This window comes from Carassius carassius, chromosome 3 (genome assembly GCF_963082965.1).
Source record: "Carassius carassius chromosome 3, fCarCar2.1, whole genome shotgun sequence".
NCBI lineage: Eukaryota > Metazoa > Chordata > Actinopteri > Cypriniformes > Cyprinidae > Carassius > Carassius carassius.
Window position 1 is genome coordinate 30,188,045 of NC_081757.1, and position 23,687 is coordinate 30,211,731.

The 23,687-nt window shown below is 37.0% G+C and overlaps 1 protein-coding gene across 2 annotated transcripts in view; it reads left to right on the forward strand.

Annotated features, from left to right (window-relative positions):
• Window positions 1-6,283: 6,283 nt before the first annotated feature.
• Window positions 6,284-23,687, forward strand: part of plcb3 (phospholipase C, beta 3 (phosphatidylinositol-specific)) — a 51,152-nt gene continuing 33,748 nt past the window's right edge. For both annotated transcript variants that reach the window (XM_059535889.1, XM_059535897.1), the window contains exons 1-2: window positions 6,284-6,727; window positions 21,611-21,694. In XM_059535889.1, the coding sequence (XP_059391872.1) occupies window positions 6,629-6,727; window positions 21,611-21,694 (183 nt within the window). In that variant the 5' untranslated portion in view covers window positions 6,284-6,628. The remainder of the gene's footprint in view (window positions 6,728-21,610; window positions 21,695-23,687) is intronic.

The following is a 23,687-nucleotide window of genomic DNA, read 5'->3' on the forward strand; positions in this document are numbered from 1 at the left end:
TAGGCTGATTATAGAGGCTACATAACATTCCTACCTCTACTGTGATGTTTTACAAGTGGAATGAAGACAATGAATTATTCAAAATACTATGTCTGGATCTTACAGTCCAGTAAACACTGCATAGCCTACTGTGACACAGTTTTTCTCACACTGTACATGCCTTCATACACATAGACATATGAACAAATATTTGAATAATTGAATACGTTTTTAAGACACTATTACTGATTAGCTACTGAGCAGGTTTGTACTTGTACTCTTGCAACTCTGCTATGTTGTCTGCATTTCACAATCCCTATGCAGTAAATACCGTGTGAGGGTTAAGTGGGTAAAGCTGCATGAGCTGCATCTGTGACTTGATTCTTGTGTGAACTTGTAATAATCTCTTAAGAAGAGTTAATACTCAAACAGCTAAAAAACTGTTAATCATGTCAGATCCACCTTATGAAATTAAATACTTGTAATTTTACTCATGTGTTGTGGTGTGTTGTGTGGGATAACTACTTGTATTATAAAAGGTGAAATTATTGTGAGGTTGGACGAAAACGAGGGAGGTAAAATTACTCAAAATAAGCCTTTTCTTTTTCTTTTTTTGTCTTCCTCGATTTCCGCAAGCAGTCACCCAGGCAAAAGCTCAAGGTGAGAGTTTAGGCACATTCAGTCCTCCTGAGTAATCAAAAATAGCAGCAGTACAAGGCTGAAATAAACGCATGTGCAATATCCGTGTTTCCGTCAGGAGTCTGAATCGAATTTGACATTGTCCTGTGCAGATTTACAGAACACATTCTCAAAACATTATTCATGAAAATAAACATTGTAGTTTGCTATGACTCTGTTCGTCAAACCCCTCCTTAAAATAATTTATCCATGATTCATGACCTTTATGGCTGACCCAATATCAAAAGACTACCTCAAAATTAATTCTTACCGATACGTATCAAATTACGCAACCAGCACAGGGAAAGACAGAAGGCCTGTATACTTTGTGTGAATTAACAACCAATACATTAATCTCAGTGGTGTCACGGCTGCCACCTGGTGGAAGTGAAAGATGGCATCAAAACAAACAAGATAAACTGAAACTGATTAGGGGTATAACAACAGAAAGCCAGTGTGATAGGAATCTGGAGAGGAACGGAGTGAGTGAGGATGCCTGCAGTGGGTGGGGAGAGGAAACAAAAGCGCCATTTTGATGAGAGATTAGTTTGATGAGACCACAGCTGTGGCCACTGAGAGAAACTGAAGGAACGACGAGGAAACCAGTGCATTTATAACACAGCTGTTGTGTTAAAATTCAGGCTCTAGCACAGTGCTTCTCAGCCTTTTTGAGTCCAAGACCTCTATTGTTCACTACAATATTCAAAGGCCTTGAGATTTTTCCAGCTGTTTATAATTTACTGGATAAGGATTAAGGATAAGGATTTTAAACAGAGAGAGAGAGAGAGAGCTTGACTTAAATATTGAAAAACGTTGTTGAGTGAAAAATGAAAAAATTAAGAAACATATATTTTTAATTCTTGTTTTGATTATAATTTTAAGTCATTTTGATGCCCATTGGAAGTTTACTGAAGCCCCCTGGTTGAAAAACATTTATATTCAGACCATTTATAAAATATTATAGCAATTGCATACTATATTTTCATAATACTATATAGTAGTCCTGTGTTTGGGACAAGACTGAATCCTTGTTTTTGTTTTTTTTTACAAGATTCATTCCCCTGCATGGTTGATTGCATGTTACATGTGTATGATATACACTAGATGGCAACAGTGGACTGTGCAAGACCTCAAGTCAGTCCTGCCTGACTTTAACAAAGAAGCTTTTGAGGAGGTTTCAGAGCTTTTGGCACACATTTCTGCTATCTAAAAAGTAATGTGATCTGCCTTTGCTGCTACTGTGTCAGCGATTTCTCATTGGGTAAAACAGGGGGGAATGACAAAGCAAATAATAAAGAAGGAACTTTGTAGAACATTCGGATGACATCTTTAAATTGCATATTTTAAATTAAATATGTTCTGGATAAGGATGTGTGTGTGTATGTTTATTAACTTGTGTGTCTGGGCTAAAACACAATGTGTCTTTGTAAGTGCTTGGCTTTTGGTCAGAAATAGTCTCGGATTAGAGTGACTGAATCACTCACTTATCGAAGTTTCATTTATCTCTCCTCTCATGACCTTATATTCTCATCTGTCCCTCTCTCTGCAGTGGTTATTATTCTGCATCAAACTTTCTTTTCCAGCTTTACCAAAGTTGCATGCCCTCTTGAGTCCACAAATCTCATTCTTCACAGCCAGAGTTGTATGACACATTCAGAGCACAGAATGAGAGGCCTACAGTAGCTGGGCTTGACTTTGAAAATGCGTGGCTCTCTGTGTGCGGTGAGTGTCCCAAAAAGGTATAAAAGTTGAGAACATTTGCAAGGTGCACCTTTGTAGGGTCACTGTTTAACTGTAGTTCTGCTTTCTCACTCTCCCAGGAGAATTTCTGTATATTTTATCTGGGAAGAGGACACCTGTTCAGGAATGAGAAGGAGGAAGGGCGGCAATATTAATGGGTGCTGACAAGCTGGAACCTTCCTGTATGCACCAAAAGAAACAGAGAAAGCTTACATGAGGACTAGATCATCTGTGTCTCAAACATCCAGCTTAGGGCTGCAAAATTAATAGAATTTCTAATCGTGATAAAAATTATGGATGCCACAATTACGTAATCGTTCAAAGTCCATTTGTGCTATTCTGCATGCTTAAGATGTTTTTTTTTTCTTCTACATGTTATCTTAAGGATTTTTCCTTTTATTTTAATTTTAGTTTTAGTATATCATTATAATACCATTTATTTCGTTACTTGTTTATAATTTAAAGAAGAAACAAATCCATTGTATAGTTGACATTTGATTAATACTGTAGAATACCACTTAAAAATGTTCAGTTACAGTGTTTTCAGCTTGTTTATTTTCATATAAAAATATGGCATGCAGTTGCATCAAACAATGGTATAAACATCATTCAATGTAAATTGTTATAATAGTAATTAATAATCGCAATTACAATTTCAAGGGAATAATCTGCAATTGTTTTTTGTCATAATCGTGCAGCCCTAATCCAGCTGATACATTTGACCTTAACAACATATTAACTTAACTGCGGTTAGTTCGTTTGTTTAGAATTTAATCGAGAGATTTGCTGAGTATACCAAAAGTGCTTTGAATGCTGTCTTCAGGAGATGCTGGAATTCATTTGGCACAATGCTAAAAGTGCATGCATTCTTTAGTGCCCAGCAATTCCCTAAAACATCAATCTTCGCATGTCACTTCTATTTCCTCCAGTTTGAGAAATAATTAACCTGAATGCCTTATGGCTATGTTCGAAATCACATACTTTTTGAGTAGGTACTTTATTTGAATTTTTTTATATCATTAGTCTCAAATTCATTCCTAGAGGGCCACAGCTCTGCACAGTTTAGCTTCAACCCTAATCAATCTCACCTGATCCAGCTAGTCAAGGTCTTCAGGATAAGGCAAGGCAAGTTTATTTATATAGCACATTCCGTATTCAATGTTAATTCAAAGTGTTTTACGAAAAAAAAAATAATAATAATATTCATAATAAAAAAACAATTATAATAAAATAAAAATAAAACAAGTAATTTAAACAAGTTGAAAATGATATTTTTTTAATTTAAAATGAATTTAAGACAGTGCACTCATTTCGGTTTGAATTAAATACAGTGCAGTTCACGACTTAGGTGCCCTTGAGCAAGACACCGAACCCCCAACTGCCACCCGGGCGCTGCAGTATAAATGGCTGCCCACTGCTCCGGGTGTGTGTTCCCGGTGTGTGTGTGTTCACTGCTGTGAGTGTGCACTTTGGATGGGTTAAATGCAGAGCACAAATTGGTCACCATACTTGGCTGTATGTCACGTCACTTCATAAAATACAGTGCAATCAGTTTGGACATTGCACAGTGCTCATTCAATAAATGCACAGTTAAACAGATGAGTTCTGAGTCTAGATTTAAAACTGGCTAATGTTTTAGCACATCTGATCTCTTCTGGAAGCTGATTCCAACAGTGGATGGCATATAACTAAAAGCAGATTTGCCTTGTTTTGTGTGAACCCTTGTTATTTCTAACTGACTCGATCCTAATGATCTGAGTGTTCTGTTAGGTTTATATTCAGGCAGCAAATCTGCAATGTATTTTTGTCCTAGGTCATTGAGTGATTAATAAATGAGTAAAAGTACTTAAAAATCAATCCTAAATGTAACTGGAAGCCAGTATAAGGACCTGAGGACTAGTGTGATATGCTCAGATTTTATGGTTCTGGTCAGAATTCTGGCAGCAGTGTTCTGAATGAGCTGCAGCTGTCTAATGGTCTTATTGGGAAGGCCGGTGAAGAAACCAATACAATAGTCCACCCGGCTGGTGATAAAGGCATGAACAAGTTTCTCCAAGTCTTGACTGGAAACAAAACATCTAACTCTTGAAATGTTTTTTAAATGATAGTATGCTGATTTAGCTACTGCTTTGAAATGACTACTAAAACTAAGGTCTGTCTCCTGAATCACACTTCCTGACTTGATTTTTAGTTGTTAGTATGCAATCACCTTGATAAATTCATCTTTGTTTCCAAATGTAATGACTTCAGTTTTTTCCTTGTTTAACTGAAGAAGGTTCTGGCACATCCAACTGTTAATTTCATCAATGCATTGGCAGAGGGAGTCAATGGGACTGTAGTCATTTGGAGATAAGGCTAGGTAAATCTGGGTATCATCAGCATAGCTGTGATAGGCAAATTGGTTCTTTCTCATTATTTGATTTAGTGGAAGCATATACAGGCTAAACAAGAGCGGAGCAAGAATTGAGACTTGTGGGACTCCACATGTCATGGATGTCCACTTAGACTTACAGTATGCTCTCCTATACTTACATAATAACCTCTCCCTTCTAACTATGATTACTAGAAACTTACAAGCAGGTGAGTTGGAGCTGGTTGGAGCTAAACTCTGCAGAGTGGACCTCAAGGAATTGAGTTTGAGACCAATTCTATGAATGCGTGTATGTAATCTGGACAAACTACTTTTGTCATTAACTACTCCTCTCCCGTGACCTCGCGGGATGGCCTATTGTCCACTAGATATACATCTCTGAACTTGGCTGGTAGTAGTAAGTCATCTGGGTAGTTTTCACCTACTATTTTATGCATTCGAACACACTACTTTTCACGTAGGCCTACCGTTTTTCACACACTATATGCGAATGTAGGCATATACACAGGGCAGCTCAAAAACAGGCTCTCTGACCAAAAATTTGCATCATAATATTAAAATTTTAATTTAAAATAAAAATAAAATTAAATATACAGGAATTTAATGAAGAACATTTAGGCTTTAATTATTATTAAGTCTATCTTAAAAACATCCTTTATAATCGTTGAAGCTGTCTACATTGTGAAATAAATATCTTATTGTACGTAACGTTATAACTGCACTGTTGTTTATGAGAGAATTTGCCAGAGAGCACTGAACAAAACTCCAGCGTTGATTCATCGAGACGCCTCTGATTGGCCGTCATAAGCTCAACAGAATCATCTGATTAATTATAATGCACACCGCTGTAAAAACGCTCGAAAATATGGCAGCATGCGCAGTTTTGAACTAATGCCGACAATCAACACTTGTCATTTCATTTTCACTTTAGCTATTTCACGCAAGTCAGTCACTTTCACTAAGATGAGGGTAAGCCATCAGGTGCCAAATTTAGGGATAAAAAGGAAGAAAAATGTGCAAAACATAAATCTATTCAACTGTCACTCATCTTGCAATTTATACGTATCACTTATGGTATGCTGTGTTATTATTCTCTGTCTAGATACTAAAATGTGATTTTGTAATATAATGTACTTTTTAAAACAAACAAACCTAGGCTATATGATGACTAGAGGTAATAGGCTATCCATATAGCCTAGTTAATGAGTTTTGTTTGTTTTTTCATAAGAACTCAAATTCTTTGGCTCACAGCGCGATTCGTGTTTAACATTCTTCCTTGGAAAGAGGAAAAACAAGAGGGGAAATCTGTACAAGAGGAAAGCGAAAACTATGATTCCTCATGCTAGATACATAGCACGTTTCTAAATACTGGAATGACAACAGAAAGACAGAAGAATAAAAAAGAAAAGAAAAGAAAAACACTTCCTCGTCTGTTCGTTTTTTCTTCCTTCACTTCCTTACTCCCCCCGTCCGTCCGTCTCTCTCTCTCTCTCTCTCTCTCTCTCTCTCTCGCGCGCACTCATTTAGTTCGGGGAAAACATGAAGGAAAAGAGGAGCAAATTCCAGCGGGGACCAAAGTCAAATAAAAGTTTCTCCTGAACTTGGATCTCATCATTACCGAGCGGATGGACGGACAGGAAGGGAAATATAAATTCAAGTCCTTGCCGTGATAAGCGCTTAGATGAATAAACAATCGCTGAAGTCATAAACTGCGCTCGCTCGTGAATGTGTGACAGTCGCGCCCGCGTGCGCTGAGCCAGCCGGACTCGAAGCATTTGAGAGGGCTCAAGTTCTGTCCACTGAAGGTCAGAGACTTCAAACCGAGAAGCAGAGGCGTCGTCACCCGTCGATTCAGCAGCCATGGCCGGGGCGAAACCGGGAGTACACGCGTTGCAGCTCAAACCGGTGTCTGTCAATGAGGTGCTCAAACGGGGGAGCAAGTTTATTAAATGGGACGAGGTAAGAAGATATCGTCAGTCCGCCTGTCTGTGATTTTATGTGGCGTGATAGTCGACTAGTGTTACACATTGAAGTAATTTACAGGGGAACATCTGACAACCAGGATCAGGAGTTCAACACTCGTCTATTAGATCTCGAGTTATTGTGTTCAGGCTGAGTCTCATGTTATTAACACTCAGCTTGTGTTTTGTTTGCTCTATTTTTCTTCATACCTTGGAGTTCGAAAGACTTTTAAGTTGTTCTGCTTACAATCATAATATTATTCTCTACTCAGAAACAAAAACAAAGACAGAAACAGTCTGTCTTGAAGTGTGCTAAATGTGTAACAACATGAAATCCATGAGTCGCGTCGCTTGGATTTGAGTTTAACCCTTTAATGCAGTTTCTCGACTGATTTGTAGACCAGTTTAGTGTCAGACAAAAACACGTGGATCAGGAGCATTTTCTGATCCATGATTATTAAACCCCATCCTTAGTGCCATTAGACCGCAAACTAAGTAAGTGATATTAGGAGATTAACATGATATCTGTTTGTATATAAAATGTAAATAATATTGAACACATCACACTTTTAAAAACGTGATCCAACAGGTACCTTCAGACAGTCACAGATGAACAGCAGATGTTTATTTGTAGTAGCTGTATGTATAAAATAATAACATGTTTTCACATTTTGGGTTTTGGAGAGTGTGTTAATGATATCTTGGGTTGATTTAGGTATGTTATTTGAAGGAAGACTTCCGGAACGTATCTATATAAGTCGGGACGGTTTGAGAATCACATAAATACTGCTCATATGAAGGCAATTAGAATAAATTATTAAATTAATAATGCATGCGTTCAGTGGAAACAGGAAAAAAATAATCCCCCCATAAGTATTTCCTCTAAGGGGTTAATGGCCACACAAACCCATATGTTTAACCTTACAAGAAATCACCATCTCTGAATTCTTCTGCGTAGTTTCTCACCTGGCAACAAGGGCCTGTGTGTGTGTGTGTTGGTGTACAGATCATGTTTCAAATCTGCACTGGACAGCCATTACAGTTGTAATTACCTTTAAGGATTGGGGGGGGGGGGTGTATTTGATCAAATCACTGAGCACTGCTTTAGCAGATCCCCACTGCTCTTACCTGGAGCTCAAAGAGCCAACACCTTTTGATAAGAGTAACATTGAGTAAGGAGAATGTGGCCTGTACAACTTGATTCACTTCATGTCTTAAAAGGCATCAATAATTAACTTAAGCAGCCCTTAAATGCTGAGTAGTTTGTATTGGGCTAACGCTACATAGACATGCTTCAGGTGTGTGTCTGTGAGAGAGAGAGAGAGAGAGAGAGAGAGAGAGGGGGGGGGGGGGCTGTCATAAACCTTCAATAATATAGAACTGTTCTGACCATTGTGGATAGAAAACAGCATTTCACTTGGAGAGTGTGTTAGTGCATCTATTGGCAGATGAGCCTTTCTTCAGAGGCATTCATAAATAAATTACTAGCTGTATTTAACTATAATGAGATCTTATTATATCCTTATCTGAGGTCATAGCTATAGTTAAGGACATAATAGTCCATCTACCAGAAAGGCCATTTAACCTTCTATTGTCTATGCAATATAGGCAATTTCTGAGCCAAATAAATATTATTATTATGTTTTATTGAAGAAACTAACCAGGAAGTTGTGTCTCAACGTTATTTAAACTCTCTTGCTACTCAAATTGTTACTCATTATTTATATAATTATTTATAAAATTTAATCTTAATATATAATTTAATAAAAATAAAATAATAAATATATCTTTTTTTTTTATTATAAAACACTTTTGTCTAGATAAAATGTAAGATTTCTTTATTAAAATTATCCAAAAACCACTAGTGTTATATATTTTGCTGACTTGTGTGCTTGCATTATACCAAATGTTTTGAGGAATGTTTAAATCCAGAGAAATAAGCAATTTTAACTAGTGATATGGACACAGTGTCCCTAGTCTCATTGTGTCATCTGCCAATGATGTCATAACCCCTCGGTATCTGGTTTTGTTTTGTTTTGTAGAAAACATGGAAACACCAAAGACCCTTTAACATGTTGTGTGTTTTAATAGACCGGTGGCGACTCCACAGAGTAGCATTCTAACAGAACTTTCAAACGTATCTAGTATGATAAAACTGAGCTGCTTTTATTTCCCCCCACATATGCACGACCAGAAGGAGCAGAAGCGGTCGACTGTGGGATAATAAAAGCTCCGCTGCTTTCGAGCCGTGTCTAACGCTCGTTATGTGGCCTCCTTTCACTTCAACAGATTTCAGTCTCACCCTGCTTCATTCTGCTATGTTAAAATCATAATCCATGAACATGATTTCTGCCCAAGTCCCGTCGGATTGCATCAGCTGTGAGGATGAAGATGACATTTCCCATGATACCACACTAAGTCACAGCATCATCAAACGTTGCCACCTGGTCTTTGTTTATCTTTAATACCTGCCCTCCAGTGGCAAAAATTTGTGCCTTTAAGGGGGTCTTGAAGCCCATTTTACTGTACTCAAAAATAGGTGGATTACTAATGGTGTTCAAAGATCACCGGTAAATGCTGTTAAGTTACATAAGAGGGAGAAACAGTTTTATCTCTAAGATGAAAGGTATAAGTCACATAGCATTTCTGATGTCATAATGCATTTTGAATGATCTTTTTAAATAACAAACATGGATAAAAGCTTTACAGCTGAGCAAACAAACTCACAATATGTAATTATGTCAGGTCAGGGCCTGAACTCTTTCAGTGATGGTATGGCTTTTTGTTTTGTGAAGTAACAGTCTGCCATGTGTTTAAATCCATTTCATGCCTTGCATACTGTCACTGTGCAGTTGTCTCTGAGGAAATGAAACAGCATAGGGCTCAGTTCCACATGGTGCTGAATGTCAGACTTCAACAAGGAAGAAGCTGATGCAACAGTGACTTTCTGTTCAGCTCTGGCTCTTTACCACCCTCCTTTTTGTGTGCTGTTAATCTCTCCTTCTCTTTGAAGGAAATTGTAGTGAAACATTGTGGCTACTGATGTGATCTAATGATCTATAATACATGATCTAATTCTCAGAATGAACTGGTGTGAGACGGACAGTAAGACGCAATGCTCTAGTGCACCTTTAAACATTCAATGAACCATTACCCAAAACTCGGCTAGACTGGGATTGAAAGCCGACTTGGACGGGATCCCAGCTGATCATGGAATGGACTGCAGCTAAACTTAATACCCTTCATCAAGACACCTGCCTCTGTGGCTGCATTTAAATACAGTTGTCACTCCTCTTCTGACTGATCAGTCTCACTGTGCTCACTTGGAGTTTGGTTAATTATGAAAACTAACATTGTGTTGCATTGCTAAATATACTGCTGAAAAATGTATGAAGTGAATTTTCATTATATCTCCTGTTTACAGCACCCAACCGAGCAGCTTAATGTAGTCATGTAATTAAAAGTAGAAAGTAGAAAAGGCTTCGCTATTTAAAAAAACTCAATACTTGTATTCAGGAGGGGTGCATTAAATTGATCTAAAGTGATATTCGTAAAGACTTTTATAATGTTACAAAATATTACTAGTTAAAATCAGTTATGTTCTCTCAAACGTTATATTTATCAAAGAATCCTGAAAAACTGTTTTCAGTATTATTATTATTATTATTATTAATAACAATGCTGCTTGAGCGCCAATTGAGCTAATTTGACTGATTTCTAGAAGATCATGTGTCACTGAAGACTGGAATTATTGCTGGTGAAAATTCTTTACCATTACAGGAATAAATGACATAAAAAAGGTTTATATTTACTTACATTAAAAAAAAAAACTATGTGTATGTTAAGACCTTGCATGTAGTTGAGTGAAGACAGTGTTGTAGTACTGATGCCCCTGAGCAAATCAGCTAGCTGTGAGCTTTGACTTGCAAATTTATCCTCAGTCTTCCGCTTGACAGGTGTCTTTGGTGAAAGTGAGAACCGAGGGTTGTCGTTAGGGGAATAATTTGGAGCCATGAGGACGTAGACACCGTCAAACATAGGAAATAGTGACTGATCCTATTTGTGTGTGTTTGAGAGAAAGACAGACAGATGTAGCTGCCTTGCATGTTTTTCAAGCGCGAATATATGTGTTGTCCAAACCCAGTAAGGATGGTTTGGGTTTGGAATGAACATACCCTCTGTCTAAACAAACCAATCTGACAGATGATTCACAGGGACTATAATATTCATCTTTTTCTCTCCAAGGGAATTCCACAGGAAGTATTTAGAGCTTGTGATTAACTGTGTGAACTGCAAGCAACTATGCAAGCATTTCTCTCAATGGAGCAGAAAAACAGCAATGACTTGGACACACGGGGTGACTTGAGTGAGGGATTGGCTGGTGTAGGAGGATAATTCTGAGAGGGGAGGGCGAACTGTGCGTGAGCGGAGAGAGGTTTCGTACACGGAGGCCAAACAAGGAGATAGCATGGAGGAAAATATTGAGATGTGACGCCAGGCATGCTGAGGCACACATAAATTAGAGACCATGTAGGCAGAGAGGAGAAAATCACAGGAAAAACCCAGAACAACTGACAAACACTAGAGTCTACTTTTGTTACCACTGGCCCAGTTGTCAACTCTTTCTCATCCTTCACTGTGAACTCATGCTAACTGCTCCGTTTAGCAGGCACCAAACTGTGTTTGTATGAGCTGTGGTAAATTTGGAAATCTCACACTATTAAGCCCACAAGTTAAATATTAATGTTTTGACTATATCAAGTGCGACGAGCTGTGTTTTGTGTGTGTATGTGTGTTTAAGAGACTATTTGACTTTGAGGAAGAAAGGAGTTGTGCATGTTTAGTCATGTCTGGTGCGCATGTGTACACAAGAGCTTGGCACATCCTGTGAAGGGAATTGCTCTATGTATTATAATATCAATGTAGTTTACCTTTTTATGGTTCCCTAAATATCCTAGGCAGTTTGTTTTTGTGTGTAGAGACTCATGCTCAAACTATGAAATCAATTTAATTTAGTTTTTTTTTTTTTTCACATTTTCTGGAAAATATATACAGAATGAATTTAACCAAGTTAAGCGATGCTGATAATTTAACTTTTGACAAAACATTTAGCCTAGTAAACATACAGGGTTGAAGAATGTGGGCAATTTTGTGTTACATTTTTTGGTCCGCTTTTACTTTAGCTAGTGAGCAACCAACCAGAGCACCACAGAATTTACATATATATTTAGGCCTATTCATTTAGCAGACTTTTATCCAAATCATCTTAAATGAGTAATACAACAAGTGATGTATCATAAGGAGGAGGTATTGACACATGAAGCGCTAGCAACACAAAGTTTTCAAGCTACAAGAAAGAATAGAAAAACAAGTGTGTGTTTGTTGGTGCTCATGGAACACAGAAAAAAAATAGGTTTCAAATTGTACCTTTCCCTTGGATTACCCTTAGATTTTTGTTGTATCTTGAATATTCTCAGATATATTTTGTTGTCTCTCTGTGATGGTACCATGTGGCGCTGCTCACTTATCCACAGGCTTCTGGGGAGGATGTAGAATCATACATACCAACCTCTTAGCAACATGTTACACTTGTAAGAATTCTCGACTACTTTCAAACTGTGCATGCTAGTGTAAGTTCAAATGTGTTCCCTCGTTAATTTCCTCCTTATGTTTTTCATTTAACTTTTTGTTTGTCCTCTCTCCAAACTGATCGCATTCTCCTCCCCTTCTCATTTCTTCATTCCTCTCACGTCTATCCAGTGTTTGTCACACAAAAGCCCACACACCCCGTCAGAACACATGTGCATGAACACCAGTGGTCTTCTGAAATGTGGAGGCAAAGTCTTCTCTCCGAGTTTGCTATTTTAATCCAATTTAAACTAGGGCTGCACGATATTGGGAAAAAATGACATTGCGATATTTTATTTTTCTGCGATATATATTGCAATATTTTTTCTTACAAACAAAAATGGGGTGAGCACACTTACATTCTCATTTTAAATCTCTCTCTCTCTCTGTCTCTCTCGCGCTCTCTCTCTGTCTCTCTCTGTCTCTCTCGCGCTCCCTCTCTCTCTGCCCTGTTAAACTTGCATGTGGTTTTCAGTCCTGTCAATTATAAACTTTCACTCTATGATGGTTAAGCTGTGCAATTAATCCGCGAATCGTCAAGGGCAGGGGAGTAGCTGGCCCGTGCAGTTAATGAATAACGGATCAACTACGACAGCCTACATCGCACATCCTGCGATGTGACTATCGTGGATTCGTACATCGCGATATCGATGCTTAAACGACACATCGTGCAGCCCTAATTTAAACTCCTTACACACAGATTGAAGGCATATGGAACAGCATTTATATGACACTATAAATAAATAACTGTTAATGTAATAATTTTAGTTTGTGTATATTAGCATATGTGACCCTGGACCACAAAACATATCTTGAATGTCTTGAATCTGAGGGTGCAAACACATCAAAATATTGAGAAAATCGCCTTTAAAGTTGTCCAAATGAAGTTCTTAGCAATGCATATTACTAATCAGAAATTAAGGTTTGATGTATTAACAGTAGGAAATGTACAAAATATCTCCATGGAACATGATCTTTATTTAATATCTTAATGATTTTTTGGCATAAAAGAAAAATCAATCATTTTGATCCATACAATGTATTGTTGCAAATATACCTGTGAGACTTAAAACTGGTTATATATTATAACATATTCATATTACATATTATATATTAAAACCAAATACTCTCCCCAAAATGAGAATTCAGTCCTTGCATGGAAAGTCTATTCTACCAAAACTTTTAGGATTAAAAACAAGACAGCATAAAAGTAATCCATAGGAATTGAGCAGTTTAGTCCAAGTCTATATAAACATTGATCCACATACTGTACATACATAGAGCACATCAAATATGGTAAACGAATGGCTGAAAGTAAGGCTCACTGGCTGATCTTTAAGTGATCAAGTTTTTGATTCCAACTCCAATCAAAATCCTCCATTTCCACACTTTTGCACCTCATTGAGAATGCACTGATCTCAAAGGAGGCAAATGACTGGTTTTGTTTGTCTGAAACTTGATCGGCCAGTGTTACTTAAGGACAATATTGCTTTAGAAGAAAGTGCTTTGATCTCATATTTTGTAATATTTGTTTAGTTTTTTTTTTCTTTCAAGAAATTTACTGTAGAAGTGCAAACAGATGCACATTGCAAGTGGTTAATGTGGTTTGCAACATGCGAAACTCGACCGGCCTCATACAATCTTATATGTGTCAGCATGCTGTTTTGGTTAGCAGCCAGAAAACAACTGATTTGAAAGGATATATAGGAAACAAGTAGCGGCAAAGGACAAATACAAAAAAATGCATGCATTCGGGAGCTTTACTGTCACCTGTGCTGATTATTCAGGATAAGAGCTGTCCATGAACAGTTTCCTGGAAAGGGCTGAGAGGGGAACAGTTATCCAGGTGGGCAAGTGCAGCTGTACTTGCGTTTGTTTACTCTTACCAGACTGCTAATGGAGTCTCACCTCACTGTAAAACAAGCCTCCGCACACTTTCAGAAGGAGAAAACAGAGATTGAAGACGAACATGAAGAACAGAGTAATTATTGCACACTCAAACAGAACATGTGTCCGAGTCGATGACCCATAGTTCACATATGGGTGTGTTTGACCTCTGCTCACCCCCTCCAGCCCTTCCTCTCCTTCTGTTTAACCCTCTCATTCAGGAAGGAGACCTTTCTGTGTCTGTGTAGTTCAGACCAAGTCATTCACTCCTATGAAAGGTTGCTGTAAATCAGCTTTTATAGAGCATTAGAAAATGTCTCATTTCCTCCTTCCTTTCTCCCTTCTTTCTTTATTTACCTTAACCTGGGATTTCTTTGGCATTTTCTTTCCGATCTTTGTCATTCCTTATGTGGTTGTTTTTTTATCCCTCTTGGTAATATGTGCTAAAGGGATAGTTGACTCCAATATTAAACTTGTCATAATTTGCTCATTGCCTCATACTGGTGTTGTTCCAATCTGGAATCAGTATGGCTTTCATTCTTTTGTTGAACAGACCGTGCTGGTCACTCTTTTCCATTCATTTATAGTAAATTAAGAAAATATCATAAATGTGCTCCCATAAAAACTTGTTCACCAGACAAATGTTTAGTTTGAAAATCCTGTGATTTAAAGAGTTTTTCTTCTTTTTCTTATTTATGGAGAGATCTACTATTTTCTTTTCTAACATACTGCAAAGAAAACTGGGCAACCAATAAGATTTTGGTCACATGCCTCGAGCCGCTGTATATACTGTACGTGATGGCATTCATGAAGAGTATTTTTCTAAGTGATTTGTGCGTGTATTTGAAAACATAACATTCTGCAGTTTATGTACTACTTGTTTAAGGCCATTTCGTGATTTCAATCATCATACAGTAACCAGCAACAACCACCCTTCCACTTCTCATTGGAGACATGAGATACAACACTAATCAGTCTCTCGCTGTCTATGCTTGTATTGATTTTGCTTCTTTCTTGGACACTTTGAAATGCTTCGACACTGTGACATTTGCTGCATTAGTGAGCGTTTCTGTTTGATCGGGTCACGTCATTGTTTGGTACATATTCGTCTTTTTCGCTTATTCGCCCGAACAACAAAATATATTTTTTTGCCTTTTTTTGCTGAATAATTTAGTTTGCTGAACATTCGGTGATTACATAATATTAAGATTAACTCTCTTTTCATGAAATGATAAAGCCATGAGCATTGTACCCAATGACAGACTGTTGAGTGCATGAATTCAGTGATCTTATCATTGCAACTTCAGTTTTGCACTTTCACAAATTTTTTCATCATAACAACGTAAATAAGAGATTAATTTTGCAGTGTAGACTGCGTCACTGAATATAAACTTGCGCTGTGTGATTGACAGCCCCATCGATTATAACGGGAGCTTTCTTTGATCGCTTTCTGTGTATAATTTAAAATTAGGCATTAGAATGAACATGGTTAATTACATGTTTTGGTATTTGTGTCAGGTCCATATCTTACAGTAAAAGCCTGTTTGCAAAGCCTCTGCCGAAACTGCAACTGATTTACCAAAGAATCCACAGTGAAATGTAGCCTACTGAGCAAAAAAAGAATGGCAGACTTGTTGCACTATTACATCAAATTGTGTGCAAATCTGAAATGAGTCATTTTCTTATCTTGGTTTGAATAAAAGCTGTTTTTGGACTAACAGGTAAGGTTTGAACTACTAATACACTCTTACATGTCAGAACATCAAGGTAAATTTCATGTCTCAATTCATGACCCCTTGTATCCATTTATGGTGGTGGATGAGGAGATACCCTCTGACTATGAAAAGCACTTTGAGTGCCAAGAAAAGTGCTATATAAATGTAATGAATTATTATTTTTATTATTTTAATCATATTAAACACATGGTATCTATTACTTAAGTCATATATTTTTGAGTATTATTCTTAACTAAAGCTTTAATCAAATCTACAAATAAGATAATACAAAATTGTCTACACAAATCAGTATATACTGTCCATTTATTTCTTTCTTTTGGAAAGTAACCTTGGAATAAGAGGGGTAGTGTACAGTCAGGTGATTATCACAAAATTAACTCCTGGGTAATGTTTGTCTATGCCCTGCTAAGTCCAAAGGTGACGTCTTAACCTAAAAGCTGCATTTTGTCAAGATGGCACATAAAATTTACATGCTGACACACAAAACCCAGGTTTAATAATGGTAGCTTTGATTATGCAGATTTTCACAATATTTTTTTTTCACCTCTGTCAACTGTCTTTCTGCATTTCCAGACTTTAAGGTGTTCAAGTCAGTCATGTTGTAGATTGTGTGTGTGTGTGTGTGTGTGTGTATTATGTAAGAGCTATAAAAGCATGTAAATACTGTATAAGCCAAATACACTCAAGAGCCAAGAGAGCAGGCCACTCACCCACTAAAATAACTGACGTTGTTGATGCAATAGCTGTGTGTCTGAGAGAATGAATGCACTGCTGTCGTGTGCAGGCCACAACTTTCAGTTCACTTTTAATGGTTTACTCAGATGACCATTTGGAGTCCTCTGACATGCACAAATTTCAACTGTGCACACAAAGATGAAGTTGTAATTTGGCTCAGCTATATATAGTGCACCTGCATCTAGTTGTGCACGTGGTTCAAGTGGCTATATGAAGGACGCTGAAGCAAATCATGAGGGAAGAGAGTAGAGCGAAGAAACACCAGGAATCAATCTTCTTTGTTCCTTTATTGTCCTTTTTTTGTTCTTAAGTGAAGTTATTAATTTATTTTTTGCTTTGGCTATGTTTGAGGTATTAATATTATTTTGGGGTAAATTGTCTTTGACTTTCATGAGCTGTAAGCAGAAAAAAATTCACCTTTTAATTGTTTTACTTTACATGTAATGAGTCTTACTTTAATGTAAGAAGTTTCACTTCTTGAAATGTAAAAAAAATATATTTTCTCTATCTATGTCTATCTATATCTGTCTGTCTGTCTGTCTATCTTATCTATATTAGAGGTGGGATAGATTAATCTCACTGTAATCTTGGAATTAATCTAGATTAAAATGGCTCATTTGAATTCTGCCGAAGGTATTCAGAATATGTGTGCTACCGAAATAAAAAAATGACTATAAGTAACGTTAAGTCTTTGAGAACGGGTTTCTCAAGACAGGTGGTGCATTAGACCAGGAGCTCATCTCCTGTTTCCAAAATGCATAACAATCTGCTTGAGAAAGCTGTAAACGAATTCCACATTGCACAAGGTGCAAACAACCTTACGCCTGTTTCACACATAATCCGTCTGCAGTGTGTATGCGTTTCATATTTTGTTTATGCACCCAAGTAAACTGATTCCAGTGTCATGTGGTTGCGGTCCGTCAGTGCGCTCCAGGAGCGGTGCGTCTGCAGCAGTGCAGCGATCGTTCACATACCGAGTGGTGGACTGCAAACGCGTCCTGTGTGGAAGCACAATGAGTCCGTGATGCTTCTGCACCACATACGTAACGCACACGGACTGCATACGCACTGCAGACGGAGTATGTGTGAAACAGACATTCGTCTTGTCGAGGTTTCCGTTGGGAAGCTTCTTTAAAAAATATATATAATATATATAATTTCCCTAAAGCAAACCCGGCGGCATCTTAGCTGCATCCATGTTAGCACGTCACGTTTGATGTGGTAATTTCACAGTAGGCATACACACAGGTTTAAAGACTCGTTCTCGCCCCCTACAGATTCGGTTAGGTATACATCCCCGCTAAAATATCAAGGTGAAAGTCATCATAGCTCGCCTAGTATAGACCCATCTCCCAACCCAACTTTGAGAATAGATTAACGGCGATATTTTTTTTATCGCCCGATAAGAGTCTCACGTTAAGGCAGCATGTTAACGCAGCACATTAACGCCGATAATGGCCCACCACTAATATATATATATATATATATATATATATATGTGTGTATATATATATATATATATATATATATATATATATATGTGTGTATATATATATATATATGTATATATATATGTGTGTATATATATATATATGTATATATATATGTGTGTATATATATATATATATATATATATATATGTATATATGTGTATATATATATATATATATATATGTATATATGTGTATATATATATATATATATATATATGTATATATGTGTGTATATATATATATATATATATGTGTGTGTGTGTGTATACATTGCAATCAACTCAGTTCACATTTGTGAAGAATCTTGCCTTTCTATTTTTGGTGCTGAGCAGAGGTTTGCGTCTTGCTGTGTAGTTTCTGTAATTCTGTGTCAAATTGACAGAGCATCACCACAGCTTTCTGGAGGTTGTGATTTTATAGACATGTATTTTAGGGTTCATTTTCACAGCTTTTATGATTTGTCTATCATCAACTACTGTTTTTCTCAGCCGATCAGGTCATCGTTGGTTGCTGATGTCACCGGTAGTTTCCAAATTCTCGATTTCTCCATGCCCTATGTTTTTCCTATAGTTCTAATTGACGTCCTCTTTTCTTTTAGCATCCATATTGCTTGCTTTTCTTTTAGAGTTGGCTTCCTCGTCTTCATCCTGGTTTGTGTGTGTCATCATTGAATGCAAGACTTAGAATGCAGAAGCAATGGATATAACTGATAAGACCCATTCCCTGCTTTTGATATCTGAAGAATGAATGCAACAGGACATAGCTGAACACTTAGAAAGACCTGTGAGGCAGCCGTTCCAATGCTTATGCTCACATCAGATAGGGAGATGAAACTGCTGATCTTCTTAGCTGATAAAACATCTTTGTGTTGAATCACCCAAGAATAAAATGTGTCATTCTGTAGGTTTGTCTCTAGTCATCTTTTAATCATATTTACAGATTTCTTGTCTCCATAGCAAACAGAACACTTTTGTCTTTACTGTTCTAATATTTATAGAGGGCACTGTGTGTGTGTGTGTGTGTGTGTGTGTGTGTGTGTGTGTGTGTGTGTGTGTGTGTGTGTGTGTGTGTGTTTGTGTGCGTGATCATTAGGGTTTGACCTTGAGAAGTTTAACAGGTTTTTATAAGCCTGTGTGTACACTCAGACACTAATGAGAACCTTACAGGGTAGGGGTCACCTCACTCCCCTCCACACAGCCACAGACAAAGTCTGGCTTAAATGGTTTATCAAACAAAATTTCACCTAATAGAAAGTTTGAACCCTTCTCTCTGGTCATTAGTTAGGGTCAACACCACATTTAATATGATATACACTCACACAGTTCATTCAGTTCATTCAAGTTGTGATGTTGTTTAACCTGTTTTGTCTTTCCAAAATATTACCAGTGCATCAAATACTCCTATTTGTGGAGATTAGTAACCTAGGACCTTAAAGGTTAGTTTACCCCAAAATGATAATCATTTAATTACTGTTATGTCTTTCTAAAACCTGTATGACTTTTGTTGTTCTTCTCTCTGGAACATACTGTAAAAGAAGATATTTTGAAGAATGTTGGTAACCAAACAATTTTAAATGACTTCCATTGTATGGAAAAACATTATACAAAAAGCATTTCCGTTACCTAATAAAAATTAAATTTGAACCACTGGAGTCACATGGACTACTTCAGTGATGTCTTTACTACGTTTCTAGGCCTTGAAAGTGATAGTTGCGTAGGCAGTCAGTTGAGGAACAGATACCACTCGGGTTTTATTACAAATATCTTCGTCTGTGTTCCAAAGTTTAATGAGAATCTTTGGGTGAACTCTCCCTTTAAGACCATAGGACCTGTTGAATGCGCTGAACTTTATCCTTCATATCCTTGTTTTAAATCATGACAGATGAAATATGTTGTTTACCCTGACCAAGGTCTGCTGCTCTCTCTCTATCTTTCTTGTTGTTGTTGTTGTGCGTGTCTGTGTATGTTCATATCTGCCAGCACCGGGTGAAGTATTTCAGAGAAGTTGTAAAGGAAATCTGTGCTCCATGATTAATTGAATCATGTGCAAACAGTCCACAAGACAGCTCAGCAGCTGAATGTCACTTCTGTCTCACCTCTAACACATACAGATAAGATTAGCTCTTAACTGATTGTCCAAATACATTTCATGTCACCTTAAACTGGTATGAAATGTTAGCATACTTTGAACTGCACAGTATATACTGCTTATTAAAATATTACAATAATATATGTAAAGACAGTATGTATTATCTTATTTTAATAGTAATACTTTTGTAATACTTTTGGCAGTCCAATCAATAAATGAGACATTTAAAAAATAAAGATGTTACTAAAATGTTATGGGTAACATTACTCATTATCAAACTTAATGAAATGCTGCTTAATATTTTTGTGGAAATTGTGTTAAGTTCAAAACATTTAATTGACATAGAAATATTATTGTAGCAATTATAAAGGTCTTTTTGATCAATTTCATGCATCCTTGCTGAATAAAAGTATTTTACTGAATAAAAGAGTACTGAGCCTTTTGAATGTAGTGCATTTTGTAATACTGTCAAATGATAAATCGCGATAAATCGCATCCAAAATAAATGTTTTTGTTTACATAATGTGTGTGTGCATGTACACATGCATGTATATATACATTTGAGAAAAATATTACATTTGTATATGAAATATATATAATAAAAATACGCATTATATATATCATGTACACAAACTTTTATTTTGGATTCGATTAATCACGATGAATCATTTGACAACACTATTATTTTGTGTAATATACAGTACATCCTACATGCTTACAAATAAATACAAGTGTACATTTTGCCAATATACCAATCCAGTCATATGTAGACAGCAATCAGCCTCTGTTACTTGTGCATTAAACTCCTCTAATGTCTCTCTTTGTTCCTTTTGAGGTTTTGGTTTCAGTCATTACATTAATTTCTAAATCACGCTGTCCCTCAGGACCATCCACCCATTCCGGGCACTTCCCATTTATCTAACTTACTTTCAGATCTTTATGCATATGTTTTGTCTCTGCCATTCTTCTGATGATTGGATGTATTTTTTTCATTGACGTGTAGTATTGGCATGGCTGCTACTGTGCTATTTGGTTACCATAGTATCAGTTTAATGAAGTTGCAATGGAATTAACAACAATTATTTCTATGTAATAAATGTTCTAAACTGTGTCTGTTTCTCAGTGATTAGTCTTCATTTGCAGTCATGTCAGTTGCTAAAACTGTTGGGGAAGTCGTGGCCTATGTCACGTCACTTTTCATATCAATAAGTGACTGATTTTCTGCTGGTCTTTGGAGAAGTACTGATGTTGTTAGCAAAACTGTATTAATGTACTGAATTCTCCTAATTGCTTCTTTCACTTCTGTGCTTTCAGGAGGCCAACAGCATACCCAGCCTTGTAACCCTTAAAGTGGACCCAGATGGATTCTTCCTCTACTGGTCTGGAGGGAACAACATGGTCAGTTATATTCTTTTAACACTAGTTCTAAAATAGTATTAAGCAAGCAAGTCTCTTCTAATGTAGGTTTATCAAAGTATTGTGTGTTTTGTTTAAACAGAATTCAGCTGAAATTATCATATATATTGCTAAATACTTTTGCCAGTTTGCTTATAACTAATTAGGACACAAGGTATCCAGAGGTTCTACAAGTTAGGGCTTCACGATATATTTAGAGTTTGCTGGTATAATAATTGCTTTTCCTAGGCAGTCTTGACATATTGGTCTAATATATGTATAAGATGATATAATATGAATATGAAATAACGTTTTGAATCCTGAACAATTAACACTACAGTTCTATAGTCTAATCTGAAGGGTGAACTCAAAAGACATAAATCATACAAGGTCATTTTTGAAGATTAGAATCCACTGTAAAAAAAAAAAACACAAACAAATCAAAGTGTGAGTGGAACTCTGACATCTTTAAGTTTCAGCGCCATAGAGGAAGATCCGAAGCTTGCATCAGTTTAATGATGTATATGCTACAAAAATGGAAATACGATGTCCCAAGGGTACTTGTAACACTAATTCCAGTTATCCTGAGAGGACAGGCAATGCCATTAAATTTTATTCCATTTCCAAGTCCAACCAAAACGGAGCAAAATGTCCCTAAGCATTCAATTCCAATCACAATGAAGAAGAAAACGTTCATTTTCTGGATGTCATACCCTCATTAAGTTATACTTTTCATCTGCTCAAGCAGAACATTTAAAGTCATCTTGTGCTTTAGCAAGGTATCTCCAGCTAAAACTAGCTAACATTAGCGTTAAAGTTAGTGAGTCCATGCTAACATACAAACCTAAATAGCAAACTGTTCTAACGCCATGTACCGTGCAGTGAGAGTGCCTCTCCATATTAATCTGGTTAAATATAAGTTACTTTAATTTTACTCTGCAGTATATGAACAGCGTTGTTCTGGGATGTTGTCATTGCGATTGTGACGACCATAACGTAATTCTCCCATTTGCATTGTGATCTGTTTTTTTACATATTTGTTTTAATATCTTTTATATTTCCCTCCATGGCATATTTAAGTCCCACTTGAAGGTCCATCTGTGTCCCAAATTTATCAGAAACACCTCGGAAGAAGGTTTTCACTGACAGCTATGTTTTCTGATATCCCTCCATCTTTAATGGTAACTTAATTTACCTGTCCTGCCAATTCTGCCCTATCTATTATCAGTCCTGTCTGCGTCATCGCTTTGTTTCTGTATGTCTCCCCCTCTCTCTCCTCCTGCCATGTGGGCTTATCATGTGAGTGCTCATGAATCAAATTAAATTTTATCCAGTAAAATTCAATCAAGGCATCCTCCCATCCTCTCTCTATAGTTATTAGATATGTTGTTTTTCTTTTTTCTCTTGTTCTCGTACTGATCAGTGTGGTATGTGTGGTATGGGGACTCAGCTCAAGCTGGTTCCAGTAAATTCAGAGAAGGGACTTTCTGCAGTCTGAGGAGACACAGCACAGTGTGTGAAACTCACATTTACTCAGCAGCAGATTCATGTCAGTTGCCAAAACGGATTGTTTATTTTGCTAGCTGAGTATTTTATTTGGAGATTACGCCATGTGCCAAAGGTGCTAATGCGTTTATTTCTTTAACATTGGTGCAAGAAGCTGAGAGCTGCATATTTGAATCAATATAGATGTTGCATTGGTGTTGCGCTGAATGTGTTGCGATATGGTATTAGGACACTAGGCCAATCTTCGCCGGAGGAAAGGCAGTAACCTTGTTTGGCGTAGGGAATATTGGCTCTGGGGAGCCTGTCCTCTCCAGTTAATAGTAAAGAGGCCATCTCATCTCGTCTCTTCAGTAACTTACTTGCAGATTCAGGCACATTTATATTTAATGTCGCTATTATTATATTTAATGATGCCATTGTCAAACACACTCCATTTCTTTTCCTTCTAAGTACTGAAAGGTTGTTAAAAGTCAGCCTCACTTCCATGAAT